Source organism: Canis aureus, chromosome 29 (assembly GCF_053574225.1).
Source record: "Canis aureus isolate CA01 chromosome 29, VMU_Caureus_v.1.0, whole genome shotgun sequence".
Taxonomy (NCBI): Eukaryota; Metazoa; Chordata; class Mammalia; order Carnivora; family Canidae; genus Canis; species Canis aureus.
Window position 1 is genome coordinate 28,994,052 of NC_135639.1, and position 20,955 is coordinate 29,015,006.

At 45.7% G+C, this 20,955-nt stretch overlaps 1 protein-coding gene across 6 annotated transcripts in view; it reads right to left on the minus strand.

The window, feature by feature from the left end:
* Positions 1 to 623: 623 nt before the first annotated feature.
* The window catches only part of CNNM1 (cyclin and CBS domain divalent metal cation transport mediator 1), a 58,927-nt gene continuing 38,595 nt past the window's right edge, over positions 624 to 20,955 (minus strand). For 2 of the 6 annotated variants that reach the window (XM_077878040.1, XM_077878041.1), the window contains 5 exons: positions 16,180 to 16,343; positions 5,932 to 6,115; positions 5,631 to 5,780; positions 4,132 to 4,233; positions 624 to 3,116 (listed from right to left, as the gene is read on the minus strand). In XM_077878040.1, coding sequence (XP_077734166.1) covers positions 3,037 to 3,116; positions 4,132 to 4,233; positions 5,631 to 5,780; positions 5,932 to 6,115; positions 16,180 to 16,343 — 680 coding nt within the window. In that variant the 3' untranslated portion in view covers positions 624 to 3,036. Of the gene's footprint in view, positions 3,117 to 4,131; positions 4,234 to 5,630; positions 5,781 to 5,931; positions 6,116 to 16,179; positions 16,344 to 20,955 lie in introns of those variants that run through there. The other 4 variants (XM_077878042.1, XM_077878043.1, XR_013368093.1 and 1 more) reach the window with 3 other exon arrangements.

Consider the following 20,955-nt stretch of genomic DNA (forward strand, 5'->3'; position numbering starts at 1 on the left):
TAGGTGTCAAATCCCAACCTTCCTTCCACAAAGACGTCAAATGCCCAAACACACCTTACCTGTTTAGCTGTTGCCTCCCTCCGACACCGGTTGGCTTAAAATTGACCAATATGTCTGGCCCACTCCCCTATGACTTTTCCCAGCCTTTGGTTGGAAACCACCAGAGTTGTACCACTTTGGTTCCTCGCCAAAGGGTCTGCAGAAGTGAACCAGTGCATCCAGCACATCATCTCGGGGGCTGGTCTGGAGCTGTCCCCCCAGACTCTGAACTTGGAAGGTGCCCAGCCCAGTGCCTTGCCCGGGCCTTGCCCAGGGCTTAACGAATGCCAGAACTTCTCATCACCGACGGAGTACTTGTCCTCATTCACGTTCTGGCTTCTCATTTTGGTTTTAGTTTTCCTTGCTGGCATCCACTGCTGCAAAACCTTACCCATCTGGCGCCCAGAGGAGAACACTAGTGCTCCCCTGTAACCTGAACTGTGGACTCACATCTGGCCTCAAGAGCCTCGCCTCCTTAGGGAGGTGGGCCTCCGCTGAGACAATTCTGCATGTGCTCCTACTCAACCTGTGTCTCTAATGTGAAGCCACTTTAGAACTGAGCTATTCCAGGGGCAAGAAAAACATTCCAGGAAAAGCATTTTCATTTTATTTAAAAATTATTTACAATTTATTAATCCTTCATAAATGCTTTATTTCAAAATCTTTGTTTTTATTTTTATTTTTTAACCTGAAGAAAATCTTAAGAGAACAGAGCAGGGACTAGTGAGGAGAGTGGTGACAGGCTCCTTTGGGATTTGGCAAAGGGATGGATGTAATGCAATAGCAGTAGCCTGAGCCCCGTGGCCTGAGGGTAATGAAAGGAAGACTAGCCAGGCTGGCCTCCTTGGGCCAGTGGCCAGCTGGGCAAGAAGACTGATATGACAGTGCTTGCTCGAAACTCACTGTTGGCTGATTTTGGTCTCAGGTGCCCAGCACGGAGGGCTGACACTTTGCCTCTTCCTATTAGGCAGGATAGGTGTTGTGGGTGGGTGGCAGCTGTGGGGTCACCTAGGGGGTCATGCACCGCTGAGCCTCAGGCAGAGCCAGGCAAGGGGATAACTGATAATCATACACTGCTGGAAAGGGCATCTCCAGCTGGAAAGTCTTTCCTTCCACCTGCTGTGGCCCTCCAGTCTGCAACACCTGCTCTGGTTTGGTGGTGAAGAGAGGACAAAGTTACTGGGGGTATGGCAACAATACCCTAATCCTTGGGTGTGCCAAGGATTTCTGAAGACTTCCACTTCTTGGCGTGTGCCAACTTTCTCCATTTAATAAACATGAGAGAAGACGGCCTGTCTCTAAAAGTCTGTCTTGAATGGCCCCTTACTCACTTCACTCTGCATTGCAGAACCTTTGGGCTGACAGTTCCACTAGTTAAAATTTGTAGTTTTTAACCCTTTGTGGATCTGAGACCTTTGAGAATCTCATGAAAGCGTTAGCCCTCTGGACAACACTCATTAGAACACACACACTAAGTTCTGACGGTATTAGGGGTTTCACAGACCCTCTGAAGTCCAATAATGGACCTTCTGGGGTGACTGACCCCCAAATTAAGAACCCCTGAGTTAAAGGTTCCTTTGGGTAAGCATTTTCTTTTGAGATGCAAATAACCCAGAGGAATTATCAGTCTTCCCTTCTTCCCTTGTGATTACAGACTGAATGCGTGTGAGGGTGTGAGAGTAATGGTTTTGGGGGAAGGCGAGGTAAGCCTGGATAGTAAATCCCACGGAAAGGTTTGGGAGTGGTTTGGAGATTACTTTAAGTAGCAGAATGAGATCACTGGATCCCTGATAGAGGGAACTCAAGATATGGGAGATGGAAAGGGAGACAGGTGTCTTAAAGACAACCTTCACTTACTCCCACATTTACCCAAAGGTTGGTTGGCTGTATGGTTAGTGATCTCGATTTTATTCTCCAAGGAGGTATGTGGAGTCATTCTGCCATCTGGTGGTCATACTTTGAATTGCATCTGCTGTAACATCCAGGTGAAAAAACATCTAGTTAAATTCTTGGAATAAACTACACTTAGCTGACCTGCTGGGGGAAGAAGGAGTAAGGAATGGGGTGGAGTGGAGGAAAGGGATGAAAAAGAAAAGCAGCTCTTCAATGTTCCTGTGTAATGCACACTGAAGTCCCACGAAAGCTTGCATCCTTCTTGGCTGACCTGGGCACTCTTTGGTTTGTCATGGCTATACTTGCTTTAACAGCTTAGAATTTCTCTACCTAAGTTTTTGTTTGTTTGCTTTGATTTCAACTTAAAACTTGAAGTTCCATCTCTAGCTCCCAATTGGGTCTCTGCTCTCTGCTTCTCCTCTTCCAGAGCAGATATACTGATGGATCAAGAATTGCTGATCGGGAGCCAAAAAGATGTGTCCCTGGGAAAAAAACGGTGACTTGGAGGTTCCAACTTGTGGTCTTTCCATTCCAGCCGAGACACACTTCCCTGGCTGCTAGAACCCTTATCTAACAGGAAACCGGTCACCAACAGTTTTCTGTTCTGTAACATCACATGCCAACACAGCTGAGTCCCACTGCTTTCAAGTCCTGGAGGAATTCTCAGTGCATCTCCTGACCTAACCTTCATACCTGCTACTCCAGCTGCCTATGTGCTTGTCTGCCAGTAGCACCTTCTGAGCTAGGCTAAGCATGAAATATGGCATCAGGGGATCCCAAAGAACAAAAAGGGAGTCAGGGGTCCCAGAGTGGCATTGTCATCTTGGGGTCATTTCTTCTCCAGTCCTAGACTGTACTGTGGAAAAGACCATTCTAGCATGTTCCACTGGAAGCACCTCTATCCATGGTGGCCACAGCAGGGATCTGAGTCAAACTGGAGGCAAAAAGGGAAAATCTGCCAAACTGACAGCTAGGGGTGAAGAGGTGGTAAGGAAAGCAGAATGCTCTGTCACCTGTGGGAGGCCTCGGGAGACGCAGAAGATGGGAGGGTGGGTTCTCCCTCGAAGCTGAATCTCACATACCCAGCAAACACTGTCTGCCCTGTCATGTGATCAGAGGCATTAGATTGGAGTTCTCCTCAGAGGCTCTCTCTCCATCGGATGACCTCTTCCTTTTTCGACCACCTGGAAAACAATTTGTAAGGATCAATCTCTGGCTGGGAGGACATTCCTTGATCCATTCTCTCTTGGTGGCCCAACTTCTCTTCAAAATAGAAGCAGAAATGCAAACAAAGCCCCTGATAGTTTGGCAGGACTGCATCACATCCTGGCGCAGATATCAGCATATTTACATCTTGAAGGATTAGGACAACACCTTCTACCTGAGATGACATCTCTAAAAACCTAGACCAGTGTCAGTGGAATGGAGATTTCCCCAAATGATTGAGTAAAGCCCATGGAATACCTCAGGATCATGTCTGTCCATCCCCTGAAGGCCCTGGCCCACCTCACTGCCAGACACCTGAGAGAGGACTGATCTCACAGCCTCTGATGATCTGTGAGTCAGGGTTTCAGTGGGTGTAGCTGGGAGGCATGCTCACGGGTCTACACTCTTAGCTTGGAAACGACCTTCCTTCTGCATTAGGGCAGGTGGGGGTAATCACATAATTGTATTTAAGGATGGAAGGGCAATCTGTTCCCAGCTCTGCTGATTTTAGGAAGGAGTATTTTTTACCTTGTTCTTTTTGCTATCAACTTCCTTCCATGAACGGTATTACTTTCTTTTCTACTAGGCCTCCTGGACACAAATTCTTTTTTTTAAAGGACCAGACAGTAAATCTTATAGGTTTTGCAGGCCATCTGGTCCCTGTTGCAACTGCTCACTGCTGCCATTGTGGCTATGAATCACAATGGGTCTAGGATCCAGTAAGTCTTTCTTTATACAAACAGACAGAAGAGGGAGGTCAGGATTTGGCCATGGCCGTGGTTTGCAGACTCCTGTCCTAGATAACCACCAACTAAATGGGACACATCCCCCCATATCAAGGGCACAGTACTGGCCTGAGCCCTGTTATGGATTTTCACAGTTGTACCTCATTAGGGTCCCACAAGGAGTCAACGGTTCTCCTTCCAGGAGTAATATCCTAACATGCTTTTTCTAGGTGGTGGGAGGCTTTCATCTGGGTGAAGAGCTACTTACTTAAAGTTCTCAGCAGCTTCTTGCCCACAGTTTCCTCAAAGTCACTACTGCAGGGGCTGGTCTCTGTGTCGAGGTTGATATTACAACATTCGCTATCTGATGCTGAGAGAAAGGACAGAAGAAAGAACTCAAGAACTCTTCCCACCCTACAGACCTAGGGGTCTAGAAAGGGTGATTCTGACTGATATTCCTCAGTAGGTGAAAGTTCAAAGCCAGAGCCAAGTTATGGCCGCAGTGGCAGCCATAACAGGGATGGGTGCCTAGGGAACTGTGGGCTCTCATTAGTTGGCAAGGGGCATCTTAGTGTCACAAAAAGAACGAAGAGGTCAGGAGTGAGAATCCAACTATCCAAACATTACTTGGCAGGAGAGAGATGAAGAGGTCAAGATGTTCTCTGATCAGTATCTTTGCCAGACAAAAAGCACCTTTGAGGACACTGACATGGGGATGTCTCCTTCCAGTACTTGCTAGATCAATACTAGATCAGACAAGTCCCTTCTCTGGGCTTCAGAGTCCTCATGCAAGGTACCCTGTGTCACACAAGGAGGATGGACTAGATGAACTCCAAAGACTATCTTCACCATTCTTATTCCTTTGATACAATTTCTTGCTTCATGCTTTAGCTACCAAACTCAGTGTGTGAGGGAGAAAAAAAACACCAGTTCTAAATTCAGGTCCTGGAAAGCTGACTATGTATGCCTCAGATATTGAGTTAGCCACAAGTTCAAATGTTGTCTTACTGACCACAAAAATTGATGAGCACCTATTAGGTCATTGCTCTGGACTTGAGGGGTGTCAGACCATGGACTGGAGCAGGTCTAGGATGTCAGGTGGGGTAACTGCTGCCTTGTGGGGTGCATCGGCACTGCTGAAGGCTCGGAGAAGTATATCTTAGTGAGGAAAGTACAGGAGGATCTCAGGATTGGTGGGACACGGGGAGCTTAGAGCAACACCACTGCCAGGATAGAAGTGTTGAGAGTCTCAGAGGGAGGTGATACGACCTCAGGGCTCAGGACAAGTCCTACAGATCACCTCTAGCCCAAAAGAAGGGAAGAGCCCTGCCAGTAAGAATGATGGCTGACTTCAGTGTTCTATTCTGTAAGGTAGGTCTAATGACAACTACCTCATATTCACAGAGCTGTGATGTGCCCTCTATATGTGCTATCTCATTTATGCCCAAAGCTTCTTTATGACCTAGCCAACGGGATTTGCATCTCTTAACCTATTAAGGAAACAGAATCTTAGATGAATGTAACTTGCTAAAACTTGCATAGCTCCTAAGTGAAGGAGCCAGGATCCGAATTCAGGTGGAAACTGGCTCCTAACACCTCCTGACACATTGTCCTCCTGGGAGAGTGGATTGTCGGGCCTGATGAGGGGCTGGTGCTCAGTAAGTGTGAGGAAGTGGTAAATACTACAGGGAGGTTGGGGTCCCTCGTCCTGCTTTCCCTGGGCCATGCCAGTGCCTGATGGTGAGGACCCCGATTTCCCTCCCTGACCTGCTGTGGTGGGAACGGCTGCAGAAGACAGCGAGAGCTGCTGTGTGCTCTGCTCCTCGAGGTCCGTCATTTCCTCCTGGGTGAAGGCCATCTCCTCCATCCTCAGGTACACCACCTCGCTGGGGCTTCTCAGCCCATCTGAGCGGCTGCCTGGGGAGGACGGCAGGTGTGTGACTGATCTGCTCTGGAGAAAGCCTGAGACTCTGGCTGGCACAGGATGGCAGCTCTGGGCAGGGGTGAGGGAGGAAGGCGGGGCTGCCTTCACCTCGTGGCAGCCAGCCCACCCACCCAACTGACTTACACGGCAGGCTGTTCCTGTTGCCGAGGAGGGCGATGGCAGGGTCATCCTTGGGGGTCTGGGGTGTACCCCGGGTCGTGGGGGCTTTGGTGGAGTCTCCATCAGCGAAGGCCTCCATGTCGGGGGACTGGGGTGAGCTGTCCATGTGGCAGGCAGTGAGTGCATTCTGGTACTGCTGCCGTGTGATCTAGAAAGAAGAGGCAGAGGCAGGAGGAAGCTCAGGAGGGCTGGGCAGAGCTCTCTCTGGATGCGGTCAGCTTCTCTGAGCTCAGAAGCAGCTCTACTAGGGTGTGCTGGAACCCCCGACCTCTGTGGTCTAGGATCCATGAGCTGGGTGCTTTCCCAAGCTGTACCAGCCTAGCAGTTGAGGGACAACGAGTTCCCATTTTCATTTTTATTGGCTCTGGATTCCTCAGTGCACCTGGAGGAGCCAGACTCGAGAGAGGATGGAGGGTACCTTCAGTTAGCAGGGTAGCTGGCCACAGAGTTCTAAACGCATGCTTCTATTGCCAAGGGCCTTCTTCCCAAGGGTGAGTTGATGGGGACTGTGGGGAGGGAAGTTCTGCTCCTGGTCCTTCTGTCAGGAAGCTGGAGGCTGAGGCCTGAGAACATTGCTGATTTGACTTGGCCCATGGCTGGATGTGGGCTCCTACTCCTATGTGGGAAAATTCTAGAGCAGAGGTCTACCCAGTCGTCTCCTCAGATCATGGGAGTCTTACTCATGATTTTCCTGATATCTCAAGCCTCACTCACAAGGAAAAATATCTGGAGAGTTAGGCTTAGCAGACCACAAGGGAGCTTCTAGAACTCCAGGTAGGAAAAGTAGGGATCAAGTATCTTTTCTGGAATATAGAAAGGTTTATCTGTCATCCCTGTTCTCTGTCTGCCTGATACCCCTGTTTTCAGTAAAAGTGGGCTGGTTTTTGCACTATCCAGTATAGAAACATGATACAATTAATCATTAAAAGGCATTGGGTGAAAAGTTACAATGGTACACAGTGCTACATCCTTCCCAAGGACCATGGCCTACACTGTTTTCCTTCCTTCTTTCTTGCATTTAGTTAGACAAATAGCAAAACTACAAACTGCTCATATTCCTTCTTTCTTTAGGGGAGGTATCACATGTGGGAACAGGAAGGCTGTGTGGCTGGAAAAGAGGGGATGGTTACGTGTTTCATGTTGGAACAGAGGCGGCTTGAAGCTGATTTGGTATCTGGCAAGGGCTCTTTTGACAGTGGGCCCTCGTCAACTGAGGATTCCTCAGCACCTGCTCTCCAGACCCTCCTTTCCTGGATGGCTGGGATGTGCCCCATGCCTGGCCTCCCTGGGAGCTGTCGATGATGGCTGAACCCAAGGCCTGGTGTCAAGCCTAGTCTGCTCAGTACTCACACTGGGTTAACTCACCATCACCTGTGGCTCATCCCACTCTGCATTCCTCACACACCAGTGTTCCTCCTTTCAGTATGGGCTGTTGCTCTGGACATTTTTTATTGAGTAGGTGAGTTAATTTTTCCTGCTTTATTATCCTCTGATGTTCTTCCTACATTTCCTAGACCGTATGGTCCTCCATTTACTCCAAAATGTTTTACAATTATTTAGTACTCACCCTGAATGTTAGGTCACAATCTTCACCAAAATACCTAACCTCAACAACCATTCAGGCAATGAATGTTTCCTCTTCATAAACAGAAATCTTCTATCTTCCCTCAAGATGGGAACTCATTATTTTGTTGGACATTATCAATCCTTTCTTCTCTGACAGACTTCGGGATATCTTGCATGAGGATCAAGCAAATTCTAAGCACAACTAATCTAATCACTAACACCTATTAAGAATGCATGTCATTTTGCAATCCTTATGGGACACATGCATGCAGAGATCCCAAGCTTCTTCTTGATAGTTTAAAACTGTGATTCTCAAACTCAACATCAGAATCACCTGGAGGGCTTGTTAAGACAAGATTGCTATGTCCCACTCTCAAGTTTCTAATTCATTAGATCTGAAGTGGGCCCTGGAAGTTTGCATTTCTAACAAGTTCCCAGGTGATGCTGATGCTGCTGGTTTGGAGACCACACTCTGAGAATCACTGACTTAAGACGTAGTTAAAAATCAAACACAGTTAGGGACACCTGGGTGCCTCAGTGGTTGAACATCTGCCTTGGGCTCAGGTCATGGTCCCGGGGTCCTGGGATTGAGTCCTGCATCAGGCTCCCCGCAGGGAGCCTGCTTCTCCTTCTGCTTATGTCTGCCTCTCTCTCTTTTCTGTGTCTCTCATGAATAAATAAATAAAATCTTTAAAAAGAAAAATCAAACACAGTTTTCAGGTTTTTGTTTTTTTCCCCTTTTTTAAAGGATTCAAATGGATAAAGCAGCAAAGCATTAACCGGCATGGATACTTTTCAGGTCAAAATAATATGTTCTGTGCTTTATGGCGTGCAGCAATGGGGGTCTCCACTTAGCATTCGTCTAAAGTCTTCAATAGATTCAATGTTACTGCCGACCTTTGCAGCCCCTTTTTTGGGAAGTGAGAAGTCAGGTTCAGAAATTTCCCCAGGAGATCTCAACTCTAGAGCCTACCCTCAGTCTTAAGTCTTATCTTGAGTCAGTCACACAAAACATCAGGCATGTATTAGAGATCTCACAACCAGCCGTCTGTGATGCAGCCCAAGCTGATGGTTCAGGGACTTGAGTGCTTCAGAGAAAGGATCAAAGTGACATGCTAATTATTCATGCCTCCTGGGATGGTGCTTCTCAACCTTGGCAGCGCATTAGAATCACTTGGGAAGCTTTAAAATATCCTGAGACTCAGGCAACACCCTTAAGCAATTATATCCAAATCTCTGAAAGTGGGGCACAGACATCAGGATTATTTGAAGCTCCCTAGGTGATCCAGTGTACACCACGGGTGAGAGGCACAGCTCTGGATTCTTGGAAGTGCCCCCTGTAATCAATTAGTATTTTCACTCCCCCTTGATAATTGCCTTCACTGATGTTCAACTTTCATACTGGACCCCCAGCCTGGGGAGAGGGCTGAAATAAGAAACCTCCATATGAAGAACATAAACTCTGGCAAAACTACAGATGAAACCAATATTATTATTTCTTTCTGAATGCCTTCCATAGTCCCACAGAAATCTGTTTGATAAATCCGTCAAGAAATTACTGCCAGGAAAAAGCTCCTTTCTCTAGATAAATGATGTACTTCCTCACACCGGATGAGAATACAAATATCCCACTATATTTGCCCTCTTTGCTTTTATGTCCAGAAAGCTCACAGATAAATTTATTATTTACTTATGGTAACAAACTCATGCCTGTTAACTTTTTCACTGCATTTGTTTGCAATTTCTTTTTAGTTTCTTATTTAAAATATCATTGGGTTAATTTTGGGAGGGAAATCATATATATTACTGGAAGTGCTATAACTATCCTAAAGAGATAGGACTGATATTAGGATTTCAGATGTTGGTGGAAGCCCTAGTGCTAGTGTCATCTGTAAGAGCTTGCTTTTGCAGGTAGGGGTTAGGAAATGATGATGGAACCTTCCATCCATAGAGCGGATGATGGCTTACAGAGCACTGGGATATGTGCTATCTCCTTTGCTGTTCATAATGACTGTGTGGGGTACATATGAGAGCCCTTGCGATCCTCACCTTACAAATTAGAAAACAAGGTCCTGAAATGTTGAGGGATTGTCTAAATTTTGACAGTAAGCTTTCAGAATCTTAGCCAGTGCACTGTCTCCTAAGGTGTGCCCAGGAAAGTGCTATTCACTCTTTGGAGCCTGGAAGATGGAAGGGAAAGTGAGATGGTGGAACTCCGAGTTCCCAGAGGAGAAACTCCAGAGTCTAATAATGGTACCCCTGCAGCCTGGTTATTTTGGTTTAAAGGCCTTTATCTTGCTCTCCAGGGACAATTGATCTTAGCCTGGGCTCTGTACACTGTGAATGGATGGTTGCACTGGGCTGTCTTTCACAATCCTTTAGGGGAGGTGCCCCAATAACTGCTTTGTATCTTGGGGTCTTGATGATTGAAAAAGAGCTGGCACATGGCCTGAACTAGTGTTACCATCAAACCCAATTATCTAACATACCCATAGTGTTCCAGAAGGCAAAGGTTTCTTTGGAGTCTTGCAGGTTCTCCTGGCTTAAAGGATGGAGAATTTTCCTAAATGATACTTGATAAGCTCAACAAAGCACTTGACATTACTCTTTTTGGGTTAACTACTTAGTTTAGATTTGGCTTGTAGATTAGTGTCACTTCTGCCACTTTCAAGCTGGGCAACCTTGGCCAATCATTAACCTCTCTGAGATAATGAGAGAACATGAATTAACTTGTCATCCAACTGTTAGAAATTACTGTTTAAAACACATTCACACCCCATCTCTCACAAGTTAACTTTATAATGGGCATATACTTCAAAGAAAGGGGTCAAACCTACCATCTCATTATGTCTAAACTGTGGATGGCACATCATGAGGTGGGGCAGGAGAAGAGGTCCCTCTCCCCGGGAGTAAGAGTAGAGGTACTGCCAAAGAACTAGATCTTAGGAAAGTAAATCCTTAACTAGAAAAATAAAGCAAAAGTAGGGGAAGGAAGGAGAATCCAAGTGGAGACAATGAGAAAAGGAAGCTGGAGAGAGGAGACATGGTGAGTGAGAGAAGACATGAGGGAGGGGGAAGGAAAGGGGTGTGTGCTGGTTTGTGAAATGGCTTCAGGGGTTCAGGGCTCTGATCACTGGTACATTAACTATGGTCCCCAAACCAGAAGCCTCTTGGGAGTGTTGCAAAGTGCTGTTATTTAGTTTATTTTTGGAAAGATTCTGTCCAGGCGGCATGCACAGTGAACTGTGCCATTCTTTGTTCTTAAGAAAAAGTGATATCATTCTCCAGTAAGCTGGAATGAAGGATCCAGGAATTCCAAGACTCTTTAAGCATTGTTCTAGAGTAAGACAACAAGTGGGGAATAAAGTATTCTTTCTGATATTCCTTCCTTATGAGGTACTGAGTTCCCTATTATGGAGGTATTCATACAGACACTAGGCAACCGCTAGTCAATGGTGTTAGAGGGAAGATTCAGATGGCCACAGCCACGACCCAACAGAAGTGGGCAAAAGCATGGCTTTGTGTGTGGGGGTGGGGAGGGGTTACCCCATTCAGGGGTGAGGGCAGAGGTTGGGGAAGAACCTATACTGTCGGGTGGATGGTTGTGTAAAAGGAAAAGTACCATCCGCTGGTTGCTCTCTCTCTGTGTTTCACAGTCTTGCTTTCATAATGCTTCTTCTTTTTAAATTTAAAAAAGAAAAACAATCAACTACCGCTATGTCAATGTGTCACCTTCAAAGAAATTGTTGACAATGCACCACTCTAGAAAATGTGTTCAGGAAACAACCTCTCCCCAGCTGCATTTCTAGATTTACGTGTTACTTTTTTTCTCTTTCAGTTTTTTTTTAAAGTTTTTATTGTGATTCAAGCATTACTTTTTGTCAGTTTGCTCCCCCTGTTCAACGGTCCAAGATCTTCTTCCTATCTACCACAGTACTGTCCAATAGAAATATAATGAGTCCCACATGTAATTGAAAATTCTTTAGTAGTCACATTAAAAATAAGTAAAAACAAATAGGTGAAACTAATTTTAATAATATGTTTCATCTAACCCAACATATCCAAAAAAATTCACTTCAACATGGAATCAACATAAAATTATTAATGGGGAATTGTACATTCTTTTTTTTTTTTTATTAAGTCCTTGAAACCCAACATGTGTTTTTCATGTATAGCGCATCAATTTGGATCAGCCACAACTGGTGTGCTTGGGGGCCACTGGTGGCTACTGGTTACCATGTGGATGGCAAAGGTCTAGCAGACAAACCTGAAGCTCCCTGCCCAGTTTTGGTAATGTGGCCTTGCATGGCCAGTGGTACTCCTACTGCCTGCACAGAAGCATGGGGCCAGTTCAGCTTCTTCACTTCCACTTGAATGCACTGTGCCTACTTGCCTTCCACACGCCTGTTCATCGATGTCTCTCCTCCTAGTCTTTCCTAATTCTTAAAGGTCTCGCATATTCACCAGCAATATCATCCTTAAAGTAAGTGCCACACAGATTCATCATCAATTAGAGACTACCCTGCATAGGTCACTACAGCCTCACCTACATTTCTTCTCCCTAACTAGCCTTTACTCTCCTCATATGGCAGAAGTTATGTTTTACATTTCTTTAGAGTAGACCGTGGGGTCTAGAACCATTATTAATGCTTAATAAATGTTTACCGACTGCTTCACTGAGGGAATCAAACCACTGCTCCAAAGGCAACATGTTTTTATTCTCTCTTTATTACCATAGATACAACCATTTCTTAGCAATAGCTTGAGCTCAAGCTGTCTTACACGGTGAACAGTTAGGAACTCAAGCATCCTCTAAATTACGAAGAAAATGGAGATCTGTTTATCTTGAACCAGAAGTAAGTGTACTGTTCTGGACATTTTGCTTTAGTGGCCAACACGTCCAGCAGCTAGCCTTTGGCCAGTGTGCTGTCTCCTATCTTATGATGTTCTTCCCTCAAAGTACCACCCTGAAATTTAGGGCTTCTGCCACCAGATGGTGATGGGGCATCTTGGTCACGGTTACACAATCCATACTCTAAGACATCTGCTGAATGGTCTGAGTTTAATAAAGACATTTACAAAATACATTCTTATAAAATTCATAAGGATGCTTTGATACCTTCACTCATAATTCACTATGATTAGTCACAGCTTTAATATCTCTCCCAGATAATCACTAGACACACCTTTCTATCTAATTTTGTAGCTTATCTTGGAGTCAGATTACTCCTGAACTTAATAAACACTGGAACTTCAGTCTGTTAGGCATAAAAAACCCTTGCAAAACTCTTCCTGCAGCTGGTCACAGGGGCTTGGGCTGTGAGAACACCGCCCTTGCAGTTTTCTCTTTAGCTCCTCAAAAGCTCTCCCTCTGTTAAAAAGGCAATGGGGGGTGGGTGGGCAGGTGGACCAGAGGAGTAAAAGGGCAGCCCAAACAATGGCCCTCACAAGTCTGTTACATCAGCAGAAAGGGATTTTTTTTTTCCAGAAAGGGAATTTTAACTTTTATCTAAGGCATCATCTTAATGTATATTAAAAAACAAACGGAAGAGAACCAGCACCAAAATGAAACACATGCTTGCATTCAAGCAAGAGCGTGAACCCCTAAAATTTCCTTCTACAGAACTGTTAGAATTGAAGTTTTTAAGAGACAGGGTCACAATTTGAAGGAGTTTCTGAATAATACTTTAATTGGTTTCTAGCCTCCCCTCGACTTCTAACATTTAGTCTTCTCAATGTCAAAATGTCAAGGTGGGTAAAAGGACCATGTTCTGTAATGCTCGGCTGCCTGGGTCACAGCAAGGTCCTCTGTCTTGACCAAAGGATGACCCCTGTGGCTGAGCTGACCCCGGGTTTGGGGTTCTTAACTCGCCTTCCATCTCACGTCGGGAAAGACACTTCCCTTTTACATTCCTCATTAGCTGTGAATGTCCCTTCATTAGGTTCTGGCATGGATGTCTAGGAGCTCATCTGTGAGTTTTAAGAAGATCCTTATAAACTTCATGCTAGGTGTTCCTCTTAACACATTCCTCTTTGAGGAGCTGCCCAGTTCATCCCCTGAAAGTGCTCTCTAATGTACGCATGCCTAAAGATGTTCCAGAAAACTCTGGGCTCACTGTGGTTGCTCATTAAATAGGATGCCACCCCAAAATCTCATTCACTTTCCTCCCCACCAACAAGCCAAATCCTCATATTGATTTTCTAAATTTATTATATAAATAATGTTAGAGACTGAACGTTTGTGTCCTAAGATTCATATGCTGAAATCCTACTCCTCAATGTACTGATGTGTGGAGGTGGGGCCTTTGGAAGTAGTTGGGCTGTGAGGGTGGAGCCCTCACAGATGGAATTAGTGTCCTGATAAGAAGAGAGCTTGCTTCCCTGTCCGCCTCTTCCCACCACGTGAAGATAAAAGAAGATGGTTATTTGCAAACTAGAACAAGGGCTCTCACTGGATCTGCTGGTTCCTGGGACTTAGATTTCCAGCCTCCAGAACTGTTGAGAAATAAGTGTTTGCTGCTTAAGTCGCCCCGACTGCTTAGTTCAGCAGCCTGAACTAAGACAAATAAGAAAATCTGAGAAAGAAACTTAACAAAAATTCTCAGTGCACGTACAGTGGAGTCCAAGTGGCTTCCGTCAGCCCGCATATGGCAGGCAACACTGCTGCTGACCCTCCACTGTCACTTCGCACCAGCCTTTGTCTTTGCACACCGTGTGCCAGCACTCAGGTCTGTGAACCACTAAGCTCTTTCTCACCTTTGTGCTCTCAAATGTTCTCTCCACCTCCCCTTTCAGGTCCCAGCAAAAATGTCCTTTTCTTAGCCTGCTCTGATAACCATTTCTAAAGCAAGCAGCCCCCTTGCCAAGTCTGCCCAATCACTGTCTATCCCACCACCCTGTTTGTTTCCTTGGTAGCCTTTACCACTACCAGAAATTAAGTTCTTTACGATGTGGTTACTTGTGTATCCTCTCTGTCCCCCTCCTAGCATGGAAGCTCTAGAAAGACAGGAGCTTATGGTCTTGTTCATCAGAGTATCTTGTCAATGTCCAGGCAATGCCAAGCACAGTGTAGGCATTCAGTCAATATTTGTTGAACCCTGTGCTCATACTGTGACTTTCGAGTTCTTTTCCCATAATCACAAGACCAGTACTACAAACCCAATAATAGCTGTCAGAGTAGATCTTCTCTGATCCCATTTTTTCCTACCCCCACTTCTGAGGAAGGCCTGCAACAAGAGGGCTTCAGGGCTGGAAGCAGGGAGGGGAATCATGGGCTTCAGTTTTTCTTAGGCTCTACTTGATTGTCACATAGGATTTGTGAAGTGTTTCTAGTCATATATATACCCATGACTATTTGAGGGTTCATTCCCAAAGTCACTTCCCCCCGGGGCTCCTTCAACTCGGATTTCCTACAACTCTCCCTAGAGCACAGGGATTTGAGGGTTTGGGCTCTGGGGACAGAGAGACCCAACTCTGAAGCTTGGCTCTGCCACTCACCAGCCCTGTGACCTTAGATGTAAGCTCCAATGTCTCCATGTCTATAATGGGGATGGAAGTAGAACCTACCTCACTGGGTGGTGGTAGACTTAGTGGATCATTCAGGCAAAGGAGCTATAAAGCACATGCACAGAGTACCCCACAAACAGTTAGTACCCCACCTCACAGTCCAGGCTCAGCCCCTCCCTCTGGTAGCTTTCCATCTTTACAGTTTCAGCTCAGAGTGTTTGCAGAGTTCTGGAACACAGAAAGCCAGCCAGCACACACTGCTCTCCAATTATCAGAGCTTGTGTTCTGGACAGAAGGAGATGACCTCCTCCCACCTTTGTGATTAATATAGCTCTCATAATTCAGCCCACAACTGGGACAAGATTTATCAAGTGAATTCATTGGGTGGTTTGTTGGACTTGGATAAATGGGGGCTCACTCCTGATCTTTGGCCCAAGCATGTAACAGTTTGCAGAATGCTAGCAAACAAAACAAATAAAATAAAACCTATCAAAGCAAGAGAAAGGAGGCCATTCTAGAGGGTTTCTATGCAATCCCAATCCCAATTCCAATGAGGGATATGAAGAAACAGCTCCCCTCCTAACTACAAGGGAATGAGCATTGCTGCTTCTCTCTGCTGCATGTGCGAAGTGATGCTCCCCTGAGCTCCACACAGCCCAGGGACGGCTAAGGGTAGAACTGTTACATAAAGGGTTTTCAGTTAACATGCATGTCAAATTGCATTTTAGACTTGAAACAGTAAGGTGTAAAAATATACTATCATACTTAAAATCATAGCATGGTTTCTTCTATACACTTGGTTTATTAATCACCTGCAAATTAATCTTGAAAAGACAAGCAACTTGGTGCCAATGGCAGGGGATCCAAAGCAAACAGTTCTACTGGCAACTTGTCTCAGGCAAACTAATTCCCTATTGTTTTGTGCCTCAGTTTCCTCACACAAGAAACAGGGATCAGGAGATCCTAAAAGAATGACAAATAATGAGCAGGAATCAAGCTAACTGAAAATAGGGCCCTTCTAAAGCCAGGGAACAATGACCACGCAGCATTATCTGGGAGCACTGGGCATGGGGAGGCACACCCTGTCCTGCTTCCCCAGCTGGCTGGCCGGCGAGGGGATGGCCCTCCTGGGGGAGTTACCTTCACAAACTGCACATCACTGAGGATGTGCACCGAGTAGTCAGGAGTGTAGAGGTTGTTGCTGCTGCTGCACAGCTGGGTGTTGCTCCCCCCAAAGTCATTGCGCTCGCGGTTTGGAGACTCGGAGCGGTTCAGCCCGCTGCAGCGAGAAGGGGACCGGTTTACTGCAGATGGTGGGGGAGAGGCAAGGGAGAAAAGGCAAGGAAAGGTGGATAGGGAGAACAAAAAGGGGAATGGAAAGAGAGATGGGAGGGGAGAGAGAAAGGTGTCGTTTACTGAGGGCCTGCAGGACTTCTGGGCAGCAGTGGAACCGGGCCCTCACCCTTCCTGTCAGAAGGTGCCCAGCTGCCCAGCTGCTCAGCTGGGGACAGGAACTCAAGGCTCTGCTGTGCTCAGGCTCCTCCTGCTCCCCACAACCTCTCCCAGGGAGGAGCTGGGCAGAGGTGGTCCACAGCCTTTCTCACTTCTGGTCTTTGGGTCAAGTGCAGAAGATGAGGACCATGCTGTGAGTGCGGTTAGCTACTCCAGAGCATGAGATCCTCTACCAGGATATAAACTCCCTTCACAAGCCTTATTTTGGAAAGGTGAAGGCCTTAGGTCTGACAGCACATATATACCTTGCCATGGTGAGGCATTTTAGTGGGAGTAGCTCAGGTCTGCCCTAAGTTTGGCAGGACTCTGGATAGGCGGTAGCCCACAAACATATGGGTACCTATTTGGAATAACCCACATGCCTTCTGTCAAAGGCATCCTACATGTTCAAAGTCAGTGTTTTTTTTTTTTTTGTTTGTTTGTTTTTGTTTTTTGTTTTGGTTTGGTTTGGTTTTCAAGAACCACTTCTAGGGAAAGTTCAATTAAGACCATGTCACTTGGTTTCAAAACAGATATGTGAACTACCTTCCTTGAATCAATACAACAGAGGTTCTTTTTTTTGTATATATATATATATATATATATATATATATATATATATATATATACATACACACATATATATATTTTTTGTATATATATATACATATATATATATATATATATAATTGGAGTTTGACCTGTCAACATATAGTATAACACCCAGTGCTCAAGTGTCCCCTTCAGTGCCTGTCACCCAGTCACCCCATCCCCCCGCCCACTTCCCTTTCCACTACCCCTTGTTCGTTTACAAGAAAGCTTTTTTTTTTTTTTTTGTATTTTTTTTTTTTATTGGAGTTTGATTTGCAAGAAAGGCTCTTAAAGTGACTCTAACATCATCTCAAACACAGAATAAACCTGAGGGAGAGACCATCAAGCCCCTTTCACCCCTCGGCTTCCCAACTAATGTCACTCCGCATTTCTTCCCCAAAATGGGAAGGGGGTGTGCTGTCAGCCTCTCATAACACAGACTTAGTTCAGGGGCTTGAATACAGAGTCTGGTTCCTCAGAGATTCTGCTCCTTGTTCTTTAGAGGTAGAACCTCGGGAATTTAGTCTTGTCTCCTGAGATAATGGTGCCATCAATCAAGATAACTGATTAGCATGTATTTGGAGCAAATCCTGGAGGTTGATGGTCTGTTTAGCTGCAAGCTGTTACTGGAAACCAGGCAGTGGAAAGGGTAAAATAACAATAGGCTGAATCATTTTTCTCATTAGAACCATAACAATCGCTGCCTTGATAGGATTATAGAATTAAGGATTCTATTTCCAGTGTTCCCTTCTCAGTAAGTGCCCCCCGCATATGCTCCATTACTTAAGCCAGAAACCTGGCGGGCGCACCCCTGACTCCTGCCACTCCCCCAGCCCACACCAGGCCCTCTCACCTCCACTTCCCAACTAATAAGCCAGTCGTCTCTATCTCTGACCCCACTCAAGTCCCAATTACCTGGACCCCAGTCCTGTCTCCCCTCTGATAATCTTACGATCTGTTCTCACCTCAGCTGCCAGAATCACATTTTTAAAAGCACAAATCAGCTTCCTTTTATTTAGTCTGAATAAAATTGAAACTCCTTGTTTTTGTCCCTGAAACCCCCCCCATGACTTGACTCCTGCTTTCCTGTCTGGTCTCATCCTGGGGACTCTTTTCCCCTCTCTTTTTTGCTCTGCTGCCCTCAATCATGCAAGTGTTTCCCAACTAACTCAGAAATAGTATTTCTCTTGCCCACACTTATCCCCACCCCCACTGCTTGAGTCTCAGTCATTAGGTCTCAGCTGAAATCCACCTCCTCTGAAGACTATGGCTGTCCTAAGATTTCCCTGTGTTCTCCTATCACTGTCCCTTGTTCATTCCTTCCAAGTATTTTTCACAAGTTTTAATTCATTATGTGTTTGAACTTATGTCTATTCAACTCAATGCTAAATTCCATGAGGGCGGAGGCCTTATCTTTCCTGGTCATTGTGGTACACCCAGTACCTAGCATTGTGCCTGGCCTAGAGTAGGTGCTCAGGAAAAATGTATAGAATGATTGGATCAACACCTAAGGGATTCTTAAAGAGTTTTAATTTAAAAATCTAAATTTTGTGGGGTGCCTGGGTTACTCAGTCAGTGAAGTATCTGCCTTAAGCTTGGGTCATGGTCTCAGGGTTCTGGAATCGGGCCCCACATCAGGCTCTCTGCTCAGTGGAAAGTCTGCTTTTCCCTCTCCCTCTGATACCCCCTTCCCCACCACTGCTCATGCTCTCTCATGCTCTCTCTCACTCTCAAGTAAATAAAATCTTAAAAAAAAAAAAAAAGAATCTAAATTTTGTTTAAAAAAAAGATTTCAGAGCTCTCAAATCATCCTGGATAGGAAATCCTTTCCTTTGCAATTTAAAATCATTCTGGGGAAGTTGACTTCTCCAAGAAGCTAGGGACAGGTAAAAGGACACTTCAGAACTGCAGCTGGAGAGAGTCAGAGAGTGTGCAATGAGAATCAAGGGCACCAGGAGGCCTCAGGCTTTGGGCCAGTAACCAGCAGGACACCAGTGCTTTAATAAAAGCATGTGAAACGGGATCCTGGGGTCAGGTCTCCTCAGCCCTACTTATCCCCTGGGTGATGGAGGGCCAGAACCTCTTCCACAGTGACCAGGGGCCAAGGAGGACAGTGATGGCACCGTGGACAAGAGTGAAGCACCCAGGTAATTGTAAATGGCAGTAGTACTGGGTAGGAAAATAAACATTTCATTTCTGGTTCTGGTCCCTTAAAAATAAACTGATGAGTTCTGGTTTGGCTAAATCCTTTGTGGTCTTCTGCAGGTGGTGGCTGCTAAGTTAGTCAATAGTGCTTCCTTGGGGTAATTGCTGTGGAAAAGGAAGGCAGGTAGTCCTGCAGGAGGGTGACTTCTTTGTTGTGTGAGTGGAGTCTGGAAAATCAGATCCTAAACTGGTGTGTCTTAGCCTCTACTCAGTTTGGAACAAGAGGAGAGAGTGTGAGCAGGGCCTGAGAAATAACCATATCTCCTTGACAACCCTCCACTTTGCCTGGTGGGACACATGCTTCACACACCTGATATGTGCTGTTCCATATCATCACCCCTTATGTCACATTTCAGGAGAATGGCAGGGAAACAGGCCTATCTTACCCACTAGACCACTTCCATCCATAGAAGGCTCTGCCTGAATCACTTCCACACTCTGTTGAAAATGAGGCCACAAATGCACCCCTGTTCCTCCCAGAGCTCTCATCCTCAGTGGCACTCAGGACAAGCATGCCACTCTGCTGTCACTCACAGGGACCACATGTCAAATGCAAGCGACATCACTGTTGTGCTAGGAGGAGAAGCATGTTCTGTTTCGTTTTGTAAAGTAAGAACAATGCTATTGAAAATTCCAAAGGATTTCCAACACCAAAAGATACAACTGTCTTATAAAGGTCGGGCCTATAAAAGCAATTTTTAAAAGGAAAAAAACCCTCACTTCATGACAAAGAAATCCCAGCTCATCTGAGTGTTGTGTAAGATCAATGTTTTCATGTCCCAGAGCCTGACATTCCTCAATAGGTAGGATGCTGATGACTTGGCATTTTGGTAATTGTGCACATACACTCAGAGGTTTCTGAGCAAGGGAAATGGAAATGCTTTTAATAAAAAAAAAAGAGAAGAAATCAGTAACAGACGAGTGTCCCAGCAGCATGGCAAACTAGTTCAAGTTGCATAATTCCCCTTGGCATTTCCTAAGAGCAGAGGCCCAGTCTGGGGAAGTAAAGTGAAGAGGAAAATCCTAAACTATAGTCAAAGAGGTCTAAGAGGGACAGATCAAACAGTGATCAAACTGACCACAGAATCCCTCAGCAGGAGGTAGGCCAAGCAGCCAACATATCCCTTGCCTACTCTTGCTTACATCACACCCTCAAGCTGGCTCTGGACGTTGGCTGGTGGGGAGCAGGGTTTTCTGCTCCAGACTCCCAAGCTCTGTGGAGAAGCATGATAGACTCCATTCCTGCAGCCTTTGCATGGTCATTCTGCAAGAGATATCTGTCCTACGGCAAGTTGGAGTTACTGAGATTGGGTGGAGAAGACCCTGGGGTAAAATTGGACATGGGATGGAGGAGGAGGTTGAAGAGGAATTTACACTGTAACTGGGGCTGAATGGAATATCCTCTGCCCTGATAGGTGGAGCCCCATGAACCTATACACAGCTCTGGGATACTTGCCTCACTCATGACACCTATATCTAGAGCAGAACCCATGATGTAGAAGAATGCCCCATTTCCCTTTTTAGTCTGGGGATTTGAAGGGAAAGAAGGGGTCAGTGGCTGTCTGTTTCTATCTTTTGGAGCATCAGTGAGAGACAAGAAGGAATAGCCCTTTTTGGTCTTGGTCCCTA